General features: G+C 35.7%; 2 protein-coding genes across 2 annotated transcripts in view; one reads left to right on the top strand and one right to left on the bottom strand.

The window, feature by feature from the left end:
* LOC141427538 (RNA-binding motif protein, X-linked 2) overlaps positions 1 to 20,477 on the bottom strand; it is a 219,289-nt gene that overhangs the window by 78,894 nt on the left and 119,918 nt on the right. The gene's annotated exons all lie outside the window — the stretch shown is intronic.
* LOC141427520 (arylsulfatase B-like) lies at positions 2,136 to 20,100 on the top strand. The gene is made up of 8 exons (XM_074087042.1): positions 2,136 to 2,513; positions 4,616 to 4,703; positions 12,715 to 12,874; positions 13,513 to 13,739; positions 14,045 to 14,153; positions 14,660 to 14,812; positions 15,410 to 16,078; positions 18,915 to 20,100. The coding sequence occupies exons 1-8, from the start codon at positions 2,488 to 2,490 to the stop codon at positions 19,256 to 19,258; spliced, it is 1,776 nt and encodes a 591-aa protein (XP_073943143.1). The 5' UTR covers positions 2,136 to 2,487; the 3' UTR covers positions 19,259 to 20,100.

Below are 20,477 nucleotides of genomic sequence, written 5' to 3'. Positions count from 1 at the left end.
TCATTATTATTACAACTCCACAAAAAATGTTTAGAACCCCTTCTTCTATGACCTCCTAGAGTCCAATGTTATCCTGAATGGACTATAAACTAGTTAACAAAGCAAGATAATACGAATTTTTCCGACAAAATACGATGGCGCTACATTATTTTCTACATCTGTAGATTCGGTACACTAGAGAGGAATTTCACAAAGACACAAGAATTACATGGTCCTTAGGTACCTTACAAACATGTAGCTGTTGCTTGCACTAGCATTCTGCCCTTATTTTCAAAATATAAATAGAGTAAGCCACTGGTAAGTGGATTTGCTCACGTTAACTGTTATCTGGAATTTGAATTGAAATTCAACGATCTTGCTAAAATTTTCATGACAGTTCCCAAAAATTCGTGATCTTCATAATTGGGATGTCCCAATTTTTGACAACATATAATAAATCGAAAACCATTTGGAGAAATAGGCTTCGTGAAGCGTTTTCAGAAATCAGATTCCAAAAATGTGATAAACTGATTTAAATAAACAAAATTTAAGTAATGACCCTCATTTGACCCCTGGAGTATCTCGTCACAAAGGCAGTTACAAAGCAGGTCTACACTCTTAAGCAAATTGACAGTTTGAAATGTTCCTGTCCTGCTTATAATAGCAAAGAATGACAAAGATAGAACTTTAATCACATGATGCGCAACTGGCCTTAAACAGTTGTCATTTATCGTAGTCCGAAATGTATACGAGTATTTCCAATGTATTTTTACAAATTAAATTATTAAATTACTATGTTACAAGTAAATACAAAAGAATTTAAATATCAGATTTTTATAAAGATATCTATTTACTATCACACCATTAAATAAACAAAGGAATAATCGAAGCTAAAAGAAGAGAAATAAAATAAAACTATTTGTCATGGTTCATTTAGGACCCTAAACCGTGCTTGAATTATTGTCAAATTGTAATGCCACAGATTATGTTATGTACGACCTGAATTTTTCCAGGCAATGGAATGTGGCTGTCTCACTGTGACGTCATCCAGCGTATTTCGTAAAAAATGTATAAAAAAATAAATACTCATCCAAATTCAAAATCAATGAAAATGTATCTTAAAATATCTTATTCTTTCCAAAAATAAGATAAAAACTATAGGTTATTTTTTTTGGTGCATCCCAATTGTTGCATAAAAACATTTTTCATGTTTCTAAGCCAACCGGTAGAGATTTTGGAAATGTATTCCGATTTTGTGGGAATATGGTGATAAAAGAATAATATTATTTAGTAGGAGAGGAAAAAGTGACTACATTGGTTCTGGAATGAAATACATAAGTGACTAAATTTCTTTGTTTCTTAGTTTTGTGGTTTTGATCTGAAAAGCTCTTGTCGACTTACTTAGACATAGAGAAAGGAGAGGCCTTTACACAGTTGCAATGAAAAGGCAAAATAGAAAGATATAGGTATTGGATTAAAATTGTAGTATCGATGGTCGAAGGTAACTAGGTAAACGTTAATTGTCATGAGTAGCGTGTCGGCTAATTCAAGGGCAAATCTTGGCGTATATTGGTTTGAGCTGATATGTTTTCCTTGTAGAAACGCGAATTTCTCACTTCTGAAGATTTAATTTTAACAATGCTGTTATTAATTAATTATATATAAAATAGTGTGTATAAGGAACAGTGAGAGGGGGTACACTTTATTTTACATTAAGTTTTACTACTTGCTCTATTATTAAATATTGCTGGACTTCACAATGTCTCAATTCATTACGCAGATTTTTTTTAATTTATAACTAGCTAGCGATTGACGTCTATCTCACCTGATGGTACACGCAAATGAAACCGAGGGTTCACTGGCCCAGTAACAGCCAATTCACTAACTGAATAATCAAAATCCGAATAATTAAGCCTTCCTGTTATCCCCACTGGGCCAAGGAAAAGTAACACTTGTAAGCCACATTAGCAACGTCGGTCGGTAGTCACTTGCAGTCGACTCACTTGTTTGCTTGCGTTCTTTTTTTTGCAAAAGATTGTTTTTTTATCAAACTAAAATGAATACGAAGTCTTGTTAATTTCTACGATTGTGCTCTAAATGATTATTTCATTACTTTTTATGGAAATATAAACTACGTAGTTTTATAAATGCACCTGACCTTTATATAATCGTACTAACGACATTTTTTATCAGATCTTTTAATTCAATACTAATTTGGATGCAAATTGTAACCCGCAAAGCGATTGTTTATTATTATTAAGTTACGTTAAAATGTACCTACACACTTTATACCATTGTACGCCACCAGTGAATACGGCCTTCTCTGGCTTCAGAAGTTTGTGTCACACGGACGTTGGCGCGCAGCGGAGCGCGCAGTGCAGAATTCTTACCACTGAAAAAAAGCCTTTTTTAAAGCGAAGTAAAATCTTTTTTTAATTTCAAAGAGTAGCAAATTAAATTTGAAAGACACTTAAATGAACAGTGCAGTGATTAAGCTTTAGTGTGAATATGATAACGTTATTTAATTTAAATTGGTAAGTTTGAATTTTAAATTCCTAATTCAACAGTTGTTTGCATAAAAGTTATATTATTGATTGAAGTGTAGGTACATTTAATTGAAAATTGGGTATGTTTCCTGATGTTACATTAATTACTTTTATGGAGGCGTTTCCATAAAATGTAATTGAATATTTATTTCATAAAAATAATGATTTTTGTTGCCATTTTGTTTTTACTAATAATAAAACACAGGTGCACATGAAATTTAACGATCTGGAAGAAACCAAGTGTGAGTCAGTCAATAATATCTGCAGTATTATTTTGCTTTAACTTCTCGAAAAAGTTTAAAAATCAATGCTTAAATATAATGCTTATATTATTAAAACTTAGAAATCTGTTACAAATAAAAATTGACTGGTCTGAGAAAGGCTAATGTCACAGTCTCACATTAAGGATAAATGAGTATCAAGTTTATGCGCGCTGATTTTTTAATCGGTGATCAGGAGTTGAAAAATATTAATAACTGGCTAAAATAGAGTTTCCTCCTCCTCCTCCGCGATCCTTACGCGATTAGTTTACAATTTAATTATTTACAACTAATGATGTTGTTAAAACCAATAACCATTGGATACATGGTCATTCTACATTAATTATTGAGATGAAGTAGAAACCTATGGGGATTCCCCATGTATCTTAGGTCAATAAATGTGAATTCATAACTTTGGCAATGGCATCTTTTTATTACTTATAAGAGGTCTCTTTAGGAGGAGACTCTTTAAGAGGTTGTAAGTTCTTAGACTATACCAGCAGCAGAATGACAAACAGTTTCAAGTAAAAGTTATTTTTGAAATAAAAATATTTTAATTAAAAGAAAATGTTTGTTCCATGTATTCACCTGCGACATAAACTTGACCGCTATCTGTAACTAAATTAGAAAAATGGGCACCTGAACACCGATTACAAAATCATTGTGTATACATACAATTTTGTACCTATGCAAACTTGACACTTTCCTTTAGTCCTATAGCTGTACGGTTTTGTTTTTATAATTTTATTATTTCATGTGCTGTAAAATCACGAGTTGTCACGAGAGGCGAGTTCTGGATTGAAAAAAAAAATACTTGCCATAATGTACGTCAACTAGAAGCGTAGGTACTTTTATAATTAGTTGGTATCGTATCGATGAATCATATAGTAACGAAACATTCAAAAATATGTGTATCGTGGATAGAAACGACTCTATCCGCGATAGGTATCAACTCATTTTAAAAGTACCCAGTGGTGTTATTTGTTCGTATCTAGTGCTTCTCACTTTGCTCCTTGTTCTACTTAAAGGATTTGAATATTTTAAATATTTGTCAGACGTAACTTTTTTACACACCTTTAAACTAGACTTCTAAGTTTCTGTCAATATAAAAAAAAACTATTATTTTATCGTGACAAGTGATCTGGATCTGGAAACTGTAAATCTGTTTGAGTACTCACACTTACATTCTTTGTCATAAGTTGTGACATAAATCATTTTAGTATTAGACATCCATTTACGCAACGACATGAACCACAGATGTACCTAACCGCAAATGGTCAAAAGTAGCACAAACTTAACAACTTCGTTGCACAAAAAGCACCAAAGATACCCTAAATTGAATTGTGAAAATATCACTTTAATGTTGCAATGTCATTGTTAGGACAAATAATAATATCAATTTCTCCGATTGAAACTGCATTGAGAACAAAATGTAGCTTTGATAGCGACGGTTCAAGTTCAAGGTCTTGTTTCTCAAGCTAGTTGCTGTATTATGTTTTATTTATCACCTCATTAGATAATTCCTACATATAATAAAAACTACTTTAAAGTAACTTTGGTATACCGAACGACTCCCCTGTCCTTGAGATAACTTTCGAAGGACGACTAGTCTACAAACTATGTGTGATAAATGGGTCTGTTCGATTAAAAAGATTGCTCGGTTACAAAAACTCGCAAACTTTTTGCTAGCAGACATTCTTTTTTTTGTATCTTGGAATCAAGTTATGGAAATGATAAGGCAAAGACGTTTCTTTTGGACAAAGGTGTGTTTTAGTTCAATCGTTATTTATTGTGTTGTAATATTTCTAAATAAATCTTTCGATTCTACAGGCGACGATGTTGGATGCTGCTGGTGCTGGGGACCATTGGCGCAGAAACCCGGCCTCCACACGTTGTTTTTATATTAGTCGATGACATGGTAAGTACCGGTTACATTTACGTTACGATTGTGACTATTAACACGTTCACTGCCCATAAAAAATATTTGACAAAGTCACACGTCCAAGTGCGCTTCCACTTTGGGGACGACAGTTTGAAGTTGTGAACCCATATATACACGGACTTCAAAAAAATATATTCATGACCCCGGATAGGGAAGGTGTTAAATAACAATAGCGTTCTTTAGTTGGAATCCGGAGACCTATAAATAGTCTATAGTCATATGTCTGCAGTACTTTAATTTCATTCTATAGACTCATCATTGACACGGTACAGTGCAGTCTTCAGCACCAATATCTGACACAACAAGCGTGCATAAATATCTGATACGACTCTATTTTTAGGGCCGGAACGACGTGTCAGATATTTTTGCACACTCCGCTGTGGCAGATATTAATGCTGGTGACTGTATATACCTAAGTTACATAATTCCTTGACAAAGCTTAGTAATGCGATGTCACTATGACGGTTTCTGTGAAAAAAAAACAATTTAAAAAATCTCAATACCTAAATTTCGGGCTTGGCAGGTTTTTAGATGTTTTTATGTGTCTACGTTTTTTTTTATTCAATTTATGTTTTGTTCGCTTAGATACCTACTGGCTGATTTGCTTTGATTGATCAGGTTTTACGAGCTTTGCGAAGGTCCATATTACTGAACCACAAACTTTTATCTTACTACTGGACTACCAGAAGCCTTGCGAGTAGGAATACAAAACATCCCACAAAAAATAGATAAAATAGAATAGGTAAATAAGAGTGCATGGTATGTCAATGAGACGCGCTGATCCATAAGTTTCATTGTCGTCCAAATTGATTACGGCTTCGGGTGACCAGAGGGCTGGCTATTTCTTAGCACAAAGATTAAGCATTGCCATACAGCGTGGTAATGCTGCCAGCCTTCTGGGCACCCTACCACCTGGCAGTGATTTAAGGCAACTTTTTTATTTATAATTTTAGTGTGTATGTAGTTTTAGTTACCTTTATTTTGTTTTATATTATACTTACAGGCATTGTGTGATTAATTAACAGATTTAAATATTACAAATAAAATACGACTGAGTATTGCTTGTTAGTTTTGTTTTTCAATTTTAATTTGTTAATTCATTTTACAATGCAATATTTTAGAGGTGATGATGATGACTACCTATTTTTTTTTATAAATACCTGTCAATTATATTTCTGCTACTTTACGCTAGGTTTGAGCACATTGTATGCAATTTCCATTAATACCACCGATTGAATTTCAACGATGCACCGTTGTCGTAAAGTTTTAATTATGCTGTGGTTTCGGTACAAAGCGGTACTTATGATATTTCCTTTGTTTTTAGGGTTCCGGAGCCAAAATGGCAAAAACGGAACCCTTATAGTTTCGCCATGTCTGTCTGTCTGTCTGTCTGTTTGTCTGTCCGTCCGTCCTTTCGTCCATCCGTCCGTCCGTCCGTCCGTCCGTCCGTCCGTCCGTCCGTCTGTCTGTCTGTCTGTCTGTCTGTCTGTCTGTCTGTCTGTCTGTCTGTCTGTCTGTCTGTTCTGTGTGTCTGTGGGTTCCGGAGCCAAAATGGCAAAAACGGAACCCTTATAGTTGCGCCATGTCTGTCTGTCTGTCCGTCCGTCCGCGGCTTAGCTCAGGGACTATCAATGCTAGAAAGCTGTAATTTTGCACGAATATATATATAAACTAAGCCGACAAAATAGTACAATACAAAATTCAAAAAACATTTTTTTTAGGGTACCTCCCACAGACGTAAAGTGGGGTTGTTTTTTTTTCTCATCCAACCCTATAGTGTGGGGTATCGTTGGATAGGTCTTTTAAAACCATTAGGGGTTTTTTGAGATGATTTTTCGATTCAGTGTTTTTTTGCGAAATATTCAACTTTAAAGTGCAAATTTTCATTAAAATACGGCGTCCCCCTCTAAAATCTAAACCGGTGGGTGGAAAAATTGAGAAAAATTCGCAGTGGTAGTAAGTATATCAAACTTACAAGAAAAACTATAACGGCTATGTTTGCTTGAAAATTATTAGTAGTTTAAGAGTTAATAGCAGCCTAAGGTATAAAATATACCTAAACTTGGAAGATTCCGTATAAACTACGAAATCCTTAGAAAAATATTACTTATTTTTTTCGTAATGGCTACGGAACCCTATTTTGGGCGTGTCCGACACGCTCTTGGCCGGTTTTTTTTCTATTCCGTGGTTGATGAGTTTAATCTAAAGTAGGTATATACATATTATTATTTATACAGATAAAGTAAGGTCGATTACGTGCAGCAATTTATCTATTTAAACAATTTTTGCAATTGTTTTCACACGACTGCCCGAAGGAGGGTTATGTTTTTTGCTCGGCGACAAAAGCGATAAAAAATTTATACTAAAAAAACTACTCTTCACACCGTCCGCCAGGGGGAGGGTCTAGCGCTCACATCGATATATATGTACTAACGCACAATATATGTCAATGAGTGCTCAATACATTTCATTTTCTTGCGTGTTATTTTAATTGCTTGTCAATGTAATTTATGTATTAATAACTTTAATAAGGACATGTGGCACCGTCGCAGAACAATATGGTTAAGATTAACCATAAGAAAGAACTGGAAAAGATTAGATATTCTATTATGCCTACGGGAATATGTATATTTTTACAAAGAACCAACCACACCACAACCACACTAACCCAATTTAAATACAAAATTGCAAAATATTCATTAAAACGCGCGGTGGCGATCCGTGAGCTTTAGCCAATCACAGCGCGAGCAATCGCCGGCGCGGCCGAAAGCGCTATAATATCGCGTTATAAGTATCGCCAAAATGGCTAACAGATAACCCAAAAACTTTCAGCATCTGCTGTGCTACTACGAAACTCGTAACTCGAAGTTCGTGTCGTGCGATCCCTCTCGCTCTCGTATTAAATAGTATAAGTGTCAGAGGGACCGCACGACACGAACTTCGAGTTTCTAGTTTCATAGTAACCCTGCTGGACGCCAAATGTCATTCCACAGCGCCATCTAGCTGACCTGTTGAACTATGTCGCTTAACCTGCTATCATGTGAGTGATTCGAGCTGTGGATTCGAGTTAGTTCTAGATTGCACAGGTGGCGTTATGTATCGCTCAAACAAGGACTATATACAGGGTGTTCAGCGTCCATATATATGGACGCTGAACACGGATAATAGTAGGTAATGAAAAAAATGAAATGAAATAAATATTTATTTCACCATAAATTAGTGTACATAATCAATAGGTGGGGACTTCCTGTTAAGTATAAAATACTTGTATTAGGACGCCCCGCTCCTCCATAGCAACAAATTGCCATATTTATACAGAAAAAATGTGTGTGTGTGTGTGTGGTGTGTGTGTGTGTGTGTGTGTGTGTGTGTGTGTGTGTGTGTGTGTGTGTGTGTGTGTGTGTGTGCGTGAGTGTGTGTGTGTATTTATGTGTATTTTACAACAGATTAGCAATAGCCTACTATAAACAACATTTTATAATACATGTAATTAAGTATAGTGTTTCAAGATTTACTTGGAAATCTTGTCAAAAATTGGAAACATAAACTATCCAGTAAAAATACTGTTTAATTTAGGTAATAGTAGGTAAGTATGTTAATGCCTATTACAGTGTTGACTGTGGTCTCAAAAAGCAGTCCAGTTAGCATGTGTCGCCGCAGATAGTGCAACGACACTGATTTTCAGTGAATCTATATGACAATCACAAAACATAAACGTAAAAATAACTTGCAAGTGAGAAGCGAAATACAACAGAAAGAGCAGTGTCTAAATAGCAGTACTGAATTGAGTTTAAGTTTTAATATAAATAAATAAATGTACGAAAATACGAATACTAATATGAATTTATAAATATAAATAGTCCATTCAGGATAACATTGGACTCTAGAAGGTCACAGAAGGTGTTCTAAAATTTTTTTGTGAAGTCGTAATAATGAAGATGATGATGATGATGAATAAAATAAGTAATTAGATGAAGTCATAATTTTGTTTACTTTGTCAGTAGATTAATCGAATTAATATTATGTAATTTGCTACATAATATTAATTCGATTTATATTTATACATAGTTTAATAACCTGTGTTTCGAGGACTCATCCGCTCTCAATTCCTGTTTAAAAATATTCTACTCGTAGTTACTCCTATCAAGTTCAAGCTTTTTTCCATTCCAAATTTCATCGAATACGGTATTTGACAACTCCTGATTTTGCCATATCTGAATATTATTATGAAAATATAGATATACAGATAGTGTTTGGCGAAGAGAAAATTCAAATCTGTTGAAAATTGGATTTATAGTGATTTTTGAAAAATCTATATACCTGTCTCTTTCCCAAACGCTTTTCTCTATGCAGCAAGTATGGCGGTACTAGCGTGTGACGTCACACGCCAGTATGTCTTTCTCTGCCTAATCTTGAATTTCAAACCTTTATAACTTTGTTATTTGTAAAGGTAGCTTAAAAATTGTTTTTCTATTCGATAACAGGCATTGTGTAGTTTTGATTTATAAAAAATATACAAAATAGTCAAATACCGTATTTGATGTAGTGCTTTAGTTGTGAAAAGTTAATTATTCGTATATGATTAAAGGTCATCACATTTTGATCCAAACTGGCGATTAAAAACTATAAATAATGTACAGAATATTTCTTGAGTTAACAATATTATAAACGTTCTGTTTCTTGCAGAATGTTCTTTACCGCTGCCTCTTTAGGTCTTTTATATGAAGACGTTTATGTTTTCAACAATATAGTTTTTTTTTTATTATTTTTAAATTATGATATGAAAAATAGCAAAGTTAATCTCACTAATATTAATTATAACTGCGAATGTTTGTAAGTCTGTATGTTTGTTTGTTACCTACCCTTTCACGTCTTAACCGCTCAACCGATTTAGTTGAAATTCGGTATACGTATAGTACAAATCCCGGGAAAGGACATAGTTCCCGCGGGATAGCAATAAACGAATTCTACAGTCGCGGGCAACAGTTAGTTAATGAATAACTGAAACTAATATTGACGTCTTCGATATTTTAATTAGAATTTAGTTTAGAACGTATATACTAAAAAAATGCAATTTATTAAATGACTTCCTAAAGCGTGCACTACAAAGAGCCTATTTCCTTCTGTCCAGTGCTATATTGAACAGACTGTAAAGCTAAACCAATCCGTGCATTTAGGCAAAAAGCATTTAGGATATTCCGAAGTTTAGTATTGCGGTTGTACAAACATACGTATGTACAAAGTCAAGAACAATGAGAAGTGTTATTATTGCGATGTTGCGTTAATTGATGCGTTGCGTGTTGCTCGTTGCGTTACTCAATAATGAGCGCGCGCGCAGTCTTGCTAATCTCAGCTGCTCAGTGCGAAACTGCAAACTCGTTAGTTCTAAAATTAGTTCATTCAGATAGAAAATTAATTAGTTCTCTAAGATCTGGACACCACGACACAGGCTGTGCCGTGTGGGGATCACTGCTTCTCTTGTATTGTTGAATTTATTTTTTATGGTCAATAAATACATTTATTATTATTATTTGTTATATTAATTATTTACTATCGGACATACTTAATTCATGCTTTTTATACTTAAATGGTGGTAGGTTCTCATATTTTGTTTTGTATGTAAGATAATATAAACGATAAATAATTGATTATAGACATTGAGCTACCTACCACCATTTTCCTTGCTCCTTTGCTGCCAACAGAGCAAGCCAAGCGGAAGTTCGGTTGCGGATGAGCAGGGTAAAAGGTTGTAGTTAGTTCAAAAATAATAATTATTCCTTAATCGAATACTTACTTGTACATACAACAAATTCAAGAATGACCGAATGCATCAAAGTATGCCCTGTATAGTCAAAGATTCTGGAAAATCACAGTCGCTATCTACTTACGCCGGCGCCATCTAAGCTCCTTGATGAAACAATTTGTGCTGGTGCACCAATGATCGGCAGTCTGAACAGCTAAGGGTACGATGCCCGGTCGAGCCATTCAGGTGTGGACCAAGAAACCACACGAAACACATGAACCAGCATAGGTTCTCGTAGATGGGCTCTATACATATAACAAAATTTATTGAGGGGGCCTTCAACCTAACTGCATGCAGCAAAATTTTGCTCATGCGGGTTCGGGGCTGTTTTAAGCGGGAGGCATGATAATACGGCAGTAGCATGGATCCAGCTAATTTGGTATGTAGATACTCGTAGTTGGACGTCTGGAATAACACATAGGCGACTTTATGACCCGATATTACCACGGGATACCTAGGGATAAAATCTCGAAATAACAACCACTGGGCTTAGAGCCATGAAATTTGGTATGTAGGTAGCTGGACCTCTGGAATAACACATAGGCTATTTTTTACCCCGATATTCCCACGGGATAAAAAATAGCATGCAACTACCAGACCGAATAGTTTACGCGTGCGAAGCTGCGGGTAAAAGCTAGTTTCATTATAAATTGTTAAGTATGTCTACAGTCGAGGAAACTGAATCACGTACCAGAGTTTAACCTTTTCATAACTAATTTCGCTATGATTTTTTTGCCAGATGTATGGGATGTCAACCTGACAGTAGTACAAAGGTTGTAAAAATATTAACTTAATTCAACGCCATTTCAAAAATATGTACCACCGACTCTTATTCTGACGTGATATGGCCGTGGTAACATATTTTTGAGTGATTCGAATGGAAGCATATTTTTGCACTGTACGTGAATCAGTTTCCTTGACTGTACCTATCCAACAAAGACTGACAATAATATTAAGATTAACACATTGCAGTTATCCATGCAGCTTCATTTCCTAAATATCAGTTGTTTTTTTGAACGAACCACTCGTACGATGCCGAATGACGTCTTCTTTTTGTGTTAAAATATCATAAACATATTATTATTCTTCATTCGACATGCTCGTTATATGCCTATTATAGGCACATGCTGTACTGTATGACAAAAGAAGCGACAATTATGAAGTCATGTGAACTATTCTTACTATTCGCCACAAAAACAACAGGAAGGAATGGGGGACAATATAATGAAGGTCCCCACTTGCTGTAGCAATTTTCAATCGGACAACGTTCTTATTAACCGAAATCTACGTTGTCGCTGATTACTAATAGTTTACATGCTATAAAAGTAACATCAACGCTTAACAGTTTATTCTGAAAACATAATGGTTAAATTAGGTAACATTTTAGCCTACATTTTACATACTTACATTATACTTATATATGTCGGCGGCCGATCGTAAAATCCGCCAGATCACGAAATTCCTAGGCATATCATGAAATGAAAATGAAATGGCGGTAGCGGCTGGCGAAGTACCAGTACCGATATGGCGGCGTTTCATGATATACCTAGGAATTTCATGATCTGCCTAAACTGGCCAAATCATGAAATGGCGGCGTTTCATGATGTGCCTACGAATTTCATGATTTGCCTAAACGTCACTAGGCAAATCGTTAAATGTTGAGTTTTTAACGATATGGCGGATGTCCCTTAGCGAATTGATGAAATGTCACCATTTCACGATACGCCTAGGAATTTCGTGATTTGACGGATTTTACGATCGGCCTATTACAATTAAAATATTTTAATTGAATCTTAAAAAAAAACATCACACAAGCAAGAAATTGATCATCTGTTTGATTTCAATTGAATTATATTTGCTGATTTCTTAAAAAGAAATATTTTTAGACAATACGTCTTTAATAATAATGAAAGTAACTAGGCAAAAGTCGTAAAAGAATTATAGTTTTGCTTTCATAATAAATAATACTTGTACTTATCTGTTTCAAAAACTCATTTTGGTAAACGCAACAAACAAACGAGAAGAAATATTTTATGGTTTAATATATTAGACGAGGTACATTTTACTAAAATAAATTATGTACAAAAGCTTCTGTATTTGAAACAATTATAAAAAGAAGATACCTGATGAAAAACTTACACAAGGTTAATTAAATTTCTCTAAGTTTCTTTCGGTACTTTCCAGGGTTGGAACGACGTGTCCTTCCACGGCTCGGACCAGATACTGACGCCCAACATCGACAATTTGGCATACCAGGGGGTCATTTTGCAGCAGTACTACTCTGAAGCCATCTGCACCCCAGCGCGAACCGCGCTTCTCACCGGGAAATATCCTATGAGACTAGGTAATATATGATTGATGTAGCTAGCGCCGATCTTTGCCTTAGATCAGGAAAAAGCAAAGTTATCTTTTGGCATCCTTTGATAGACTGTTTCAACCAAACCCATTACCAACAATAGTTGGCTTTCTGAGTTCAAGAAGGCACGGGGTCGCAGGCAAAACCTCTCTTTCGTGCGGAGCACCGTGTATCACAAAGGAATGTCGTCTTACCCCACGGCCTCGAAATGAAGGAATTGCGATTGCCGACCATATTAAAATGGAAGTTTCTGAGAGCCACACTATGCCTTCTCTTCTGAAATTCCGGTATATATATATATATATATAGGTACAGTCATGTACCTAACAGAAATAGATAAACAATTGTAGACCTACACTCACGACTCTACTGCCAATATAATAAGTGGAGGTTTAGGGTCTTTTGGAATTCTTCGACTGATTATATCTGATTCAGACTGAAGGTACATCAATTAAGTCATCTGACAAATGATGCGACAATGTTTAGCGGCTTACCCGCCACTATATAACGATAATGTACCTAAATGGTATGCTCAAATAAGACGATAAATCTAATAAAAGCATGAAAGCTGAAGTCTAAACTTTTTGCTATAACATTTTACCTAATTTATGAATTTTCAATTCCAGGGATGCACGGCTTGCCCCTTTACAATTCTGAGGATCGCGGTATACCACTTACGGAGCGCCTGCTGCCGTCCTACATGAAAGACTTGGGATACGCGACGCATCTCATAGGCAAGTGGCATGTCGGCATGTCACGGCGAGAATACCTGCCCACCAACAGAGGTTATGATTCTCACTATGGCCTACGAGGCGGTGGTATCGACTATTATACGTATTTCAAAGTGGATGACGTTAGTAACTTATCTCTGTTTACTATTATTTCAGTTATAATTTTGCATAGGTACATTATGATTATCTTTAGTAGAAAAAAATCTTATGCAACTGTTTTATGCCTAAGGGCATTTTATACCTAAAACAATACTAAAATTATATTAAATGACCATTATGGTCATTATGGTATTATTATTATATTAAATGATTAGGTACTATTTGTAATTTATCTCTCATCTACTTTTAAGTGTTTTGGTCTAAAAATTCAATCTACGTGTTGTCTGTTATTAAAAGTAAATACCTAGAGCCAATTTAAATTTTTCAGTGGCCGAATGGAAGGACGATGTTTGGTTTAGATCTTTTTGATAACGAGATTCCACAAGAAAGTGAAACCCGGTACGTTGTAGATGCACTTACGGAAAGAGCGTTAAGAGGTAAGTAAACAAATATGGTTTTAATCACGATTAATTCCTAAGTTTAGATTTTTCATCTAAATGGCGCCCAACATGGGACTAATCGCTAATTTTTAGAACTTTGATAAGAAGAGTCGTTTCAAATGTTTTGATAGTCTTTTCCACTGTTTATTAATAGTTGACGATTGATGAATCATAATACAAATAAATATTAGGCAAACAATTTCTGAATTGAGATAAAAAAATATCATTTTAAATTCTGTTACAGTCAGATTTCACCATAACCTTAGTCCTGATCGCTAGCTTTGTAGCATTGTGGTGGTATTTGCGCTGTTGAAGTGTAAAGAATGAAACCAAAAGGTTGTTAATCGGATAAAAAATGAGATACAAATAAGATGTCTTTAATAGTTGCACCTATCAGACTCCCTGTGTGATGTATTTTATTGAATTCTTATGGGATAGGAATTATGGAAGGCGCAGTCTAGTCTTAAGTACAAATGCTAAACAATACCTGTGGAACATTTCAGTGATTAATAGCCACAACACATCCCAGCCGCTGTTCCTACACCTTGCACACAACGCGCCCCACGCCGGGAATCCAGGCGCGTCTCTGCAGCCCCCACTCTACTCCTCTGTGAAGAACGGACACATTGCCAGTCCTGACAGAAGACTATATGCTGGTGAGTATAACAAGTCTTCAATAAGTGTAATTGTGTGTTTTATATAGTTTTTGTAGCCTAAAGAGTGGCCGTTTATGGGGTCCCATATAAAAATTGCCCAGTAAAAACATGGTAAATCTTATTCTTCATAATATTTCAATAATTTGTTCTTTAGTGTCTATACGTGGATTTTGAAAACACCGAAAAGTTCTTAATATAGGTAATAATAACTGAAAATTAAACTCACGATAGCTTACCCCTGTTTCATGACTCATTGATAGGTTCTATGTAACAAATATCTACGATGCCGTCTCTGTTTTTATTGTCGGAGTAAATAGAGATGGCATCACATACTCACTTAAAATTTATCAATGAGAATTTACGAATGAGAATCGGGAAGGATCCGGTTCTTAACTTTTATGGAGTCGAGAAGAGCCAATTATGCAATTCAATTATTGAAAAGCATAAATGATAGTTTTAAATAACAGGAGAACAATTAATTGTAACTAAATATTTTATGACGATGAACAAACTTTAGTCTTTTTGTATCTTTGGTCGAAGGTGCAGTTCATTTTGCTATAATTAAGTGTTTTTAATTGCGAAATTTCGTCGTTTCAGAAATGGTCACTCATTTGGATCAGAGCATTGGTCAGGTCGTGAAGGCTTTAGCCGATAAAAATATTCTTGATGACACTATCATAGTTTTCGCATCTGACAACGGTGCACCAACCACAGGACAGTACAATAATTGGGGCATCAATTTGCCTTTTAGGGGTAAAAAAAACACGCCGTGGGAAGGAGGTGTGAGAGTACCGGCTTTTATATGGCATTCGTCATTTAGACCCAGAGTTTGGCAAGGGCTCATGCATATTACTGATTGGATGCCAACTTTGATTGCGGCTGCTGGAGGAGTAGTTGGCACTGAGATTGACGGAGTAAATCAGTGGGATTCTATTGTTCAAGACGGAGAATCTAATCGCAGAGAACTTCTTCTAACTATTGAAGATAGCCTTACTAACGTATACGCAGCATATAGAGCGGGGGATTATAAGATTGTTGTGGGAAATGTTACTGGTGTGAGTAACGGTTATTATGGAGCGGAGTTTTTAGCTAACAAGTGTTCACCACCGGAATATTTTCCTACTTTAAAAACATGTGATGCTGCAAAGGCCCTTGCAACTTTAGGGATGTATTTGGATCCTGATGAGGTGCAGACCATAAGAAGAGCTACGGCCGTAGTACAGCAAGATACTGTTAGGGATGTGCAGCCATGTCTGCCATCTCCTAGTAAGTATACTTTTTTTTTACCTAAATATTACTGATACAAGATAATTAATGTTTGTTTTAAAAGACTGACGAGCTCCGTGTGTGTAAATCTTTGACCTGTATAAAGTTCTGATGCATGTTTGTTATATGTACTTACTAAAAGAAAATGGATAAAGTTCACCCCACCTTCACCTTGGCTCATTATTTAATCGTGAACATGTGGCAGACATTGAAATTATCACGGTAGTAAATTATGTTCTGGATAACTAGGTACATATCGCTTTTTTAACCGACTTCAAAAAAGGAGGAGGTTTTATGTTCCAATGTTTGTATTTTTTTTTAATGTATGTTCAGTTCACCGATTACTCAGTCAATTGTGGACCGATTTTCAAAATTATTGTTTTAATCGAAAGGGTCGAGGTGGTCCCATTGTCACCAAGTCAAAATCTGATGATGGGATCCTAGGGAAATCGAGGGCAAACCTCAAATTTTATAAGCACACCTATAGCAACACAGCATTTTTAGCATCAAGATGAGCATTTACATTCAGAAAGTATCACTTGGTAACCTGGACCTGATGAAGAAGACCGTGATGACCAATGGAACTCATCAAAGCTAAGTAATGCTCGCTCGTTTATAAACGATCATGATTAATATTAATCATCTAGGTATATACCCAGATAAGCGACTAAGAAGAAGCTTTAAGTTAATGATTCTTTCGAACTGATCTGATGCTGAAGCCAGAAGGTAGGCAACGGAACTCTGTTATAAAACAAAGCAACTAAGTCGTGTTTGGGCTTAATGGAATCGTTGTGAGATGTACTTTGGCTACAAATCAATAAAAAGTGAGAAATAATAAAAAAAATACAAAAAAGTAAAAAAGACTCCAAAGAATTAAAAAAATATAACAAAAAAATGGAACCGACTACAAAACCCTTGAAAATATTTTTCTAGGTACGTACTAGCTCGAAGTAGGTGACTCAGCACGACCCAGCAGGAGGGATTGAAACCCATAATATGTAAAAGAGGTAGACGACTATTGTCCCACTCCTTGCTGGCTCGTGCTGAGTCACCGACTTCGAGCTAGTACGTACCTAGAATAGTACATTGTGTCTTAAGGGCGGTAAATAAGGAATTACGAACGAGAGTCTATTAGAAGCCCGAAGTCGAAGACTGAGGGCTTTAATGAGTCGATGTTCATAATTCTAGTACCGCCCGTGCGACATACAATGTTTTTCATCACATTTGCGAGTAAAATTATATATAAAAGAAAAAATATAATTGTTCCAAATATTGGCGATACCTTAGGCTGCGCTCTTGGCAGCGTCGCCCTCCCCCTCCCTCAGCATGTGCCTGAGCCGCGTGTGCATGCGGTCCTGCAGCAGCGCGCGCAGCTTCAGAACGGGCACTGACTCATTTACCGACCTTGGGCTTCATGACAAGAAAATGTGTACGCGCAATGACTAATTTACCGACCACGGGTTTCATGACAAGCACATTAAGGTCGAGGGTTTTATTTGGGGGGTTGCAACCAAGGTTGCCTGCATGTTTCGACACTGTTTACGAGCAAGTGTGATGAAAAAATATTTTCAAGGGTTTTGTAGTCGGTTCCAATTTTTTTTGTTATTTTTTTAGTTTTTGGATTCTGTTTTACTTTTTTTCATCATTAGAAAATAAAGCAAACGATCTCGACCTTTCTTTTTACAGAATGAAATATAACGCTAGTAGGTAACAATGGAATGTATGTAATCGTTTATGTTAGTACTATTTAATCAGTTACAGTTCCAAATTTAAAAAAGTGTTTAATAAAAAAACAAATCAAACAAGATTAGCCTTTTCTCTAATGAAAAAAACATAGAACATAGATGGCTCTTAGTAGTTCGCTGGCTGTAGTCAAATATAGAATGATTACAATACAGGTGTACGTTTCAAAATCTTTCAAAGGTCGTACCTACCTAACAAAAGATCGCTTAGCTAAAGAAACTCCGTACGCCTATATAGCTAGAGTCATTCACGATGACGCGTGCCGTGGTTCTTATTGCAATGTCATTAATGTCTAATTTTGACAAAATCAGGCGTTTTCGTGGATAGCACTAGGTATATAGGGTGTCCGGAAAGTGAAACACTGGAATAGGTACAGTCACCAGCATTAATATCTGCCACCGCGGAGCGTGCAAAAATATCTGACACGTTCTTCCGGCCCTTGAAATAGAGTCGTATCAGATATTTATGCACGCTTGTTGTGTCAGATATTGGTGCTGGTGACTGTACCTATTAGAAAGAGTTTGAACCCCTTTTTCAAAATTATTTTAACTGTATCATAAATTGACACGAAAAACTTGATTGAAAACTAACTTTTTATTTTGAATGTTAACTTCGCAATTTAATGATTGTTGACCCGATTAAAAATATTGCCCTGTCAGCTAAATAAAAAGTATGTTGTAGTATTTGTTTGTAATTAGGTAGGTTAAAATCCTAAGTATTTTTTTAACAACCTTACAATTTTTTTTAATGTTTTGTGTAGCTTACAAAAGGGTAACATATACAATATATTATATGTTACGTATAAAGTACGATTTAATTGTTCCTTTTCAATAAATTTTTTAAGGTGTAATTTTGCTACGGTTAAAAAAATAGAAAAATCGGTAAAAAAAACTATCACACATTAGACTAAGGCATTTAGACTTCAACATATTCCAAATACTCCAGTATATCACATCCTGAAGTTTCTACATCGTTATTCCGGACAACCTGTATATCATGTTCCAAAACGCTGAGCAATGTCGCAAACGGTTGTGACACGCGCAATCACTTTCGCCAGTCACATGACTCAAACAAATGTTCCAAATCTTTTCAGCTCGAGGTTGCCTGTACAATGTCGTCCGAGACCCCACAGAGAGCCACGACTTGTGGCTGCGAGCGAACAACATAGCTGCCTTACTCACAAGTCGGCTGAGAGCGTTATGGGCTCAACAGCTAAGACGCGGCCCGAGTAACATACAATCTCAGGCTGACCCAGCAAACTTCAACTACGTTTGGACACCGTGGCTCGACCAGAACAGCAGAACCAACGTTACAGCAGAATTAAAGACGAAACCAATTGCTAACAAACCTAACAACTCTACAATTGCAATAGTAGTTAATTGTAACGGAACTGTGGGCATTAGAAACTTTTTGTGCGTCTTGAAAAGCATTCTGTAGTAGGTACACGATGCACTGAATACTAATAAGTTAAGAAGCAATGTTGTTTATTGCACACGTTATAGTTGAAGTTTTAATAGGTAACTTATGAAACGTTATCTAATAAGAATTTTGTCGAAACTGGGCAAAAATTTTAGGGATGATACAAGGTGGTTCCTTCGACTACTTACCTGCCATACGCGATTTAGTACGTTTATAATTTGTCGACTGGTGCTTATATTTGTGTTTCAATTGCCATACATTAAAATTGAAACCGTGGTCTCACAGACCGTTTAAAGCCTGCTTCCAACTTTTGGATCTTTATTTATTGCCGACACAATTTAAGTAGGTATACTTTAAATACAATGTTTTAGGCTTTTACCGGTGTGTTTGTAGTTTTAAGGTTTTTACCGGTTTGTTGTTTGGAGAAAATGATATTTTATTTTCAATTTGATATCATTAAACTATAATAATTAAAACATACCTATATGAAATAAGAGTAACAAATAACCGTACATATCTGTGGTACACACGGTGTTTAATTATGTGATATTATAATAATATTAATAATTAAAGCATATGAAAACAGTTACTGACGAGTGTAGGTACATCTGCACTGAGTGCAATAATTATTAGTGAGTACAGTCAAGGTCATAAATACGTACCTACATACGTTACCAAGACCTCAAAATGATCTTACATATTTATGCTACAAACAATAATTGTCAGCGTGTATATATTTGATGTGACCGCTGTCTAGGTAGATGATCTTGACTGTAAGCAAGTGTTACTTTAGAATTTCTATACATTTGATCTTACATTAAAGATTTATCCTGAAATTATAAGTGATATACAACAAAGGATTTCTAACTTGTTTCATTCTCCCCTCCCACAAAGTACTTAGTGGTTACTTTTTATACCAAATTGCTACAAGCGACAATTTTTTTGATCTATCTTTCGAAAATGGTGTAAATCCATAGATTCACATTATTCGCTAGCAATACAAGTACATATACCACTCGGAGTTTTTCAGCTAGTTGTGAAATTAATTAATAGAACGTCAAATCTATTCCAGTTTGTAGCGCGTGCGCGCCATCACTTTCCTGACTCCGGGCTGTCGGGACGGGAGATAGTTAAATCCGAATCTGATATTTCCAGAGAATCAGTTTCTAAAGCGGATCCGCTTTCGTTCATAACATCGGATCGGATCAGACTGGTTCGGTCGGGCGCTGCAGGGCTA

This window comes from Choristoneura fumiferana, chromosome 4 (assembly GCF_025370935.1).
Source record: "Choristoneura fumiferana chromosome 4, NRCan_CFum_1, whole genome shotgun sequence".
NCBI classification, from domain to species: domain Eukaryota; kingdom Metazoa; phylum Arthropoda; class Insecta; order Lepidoptera; family Tortricidae; genus Choristoneura; species Choristoneura fumiferana.
This window is presented reverse-complemented; position numbering and strand designations above follow the sequence as displayed.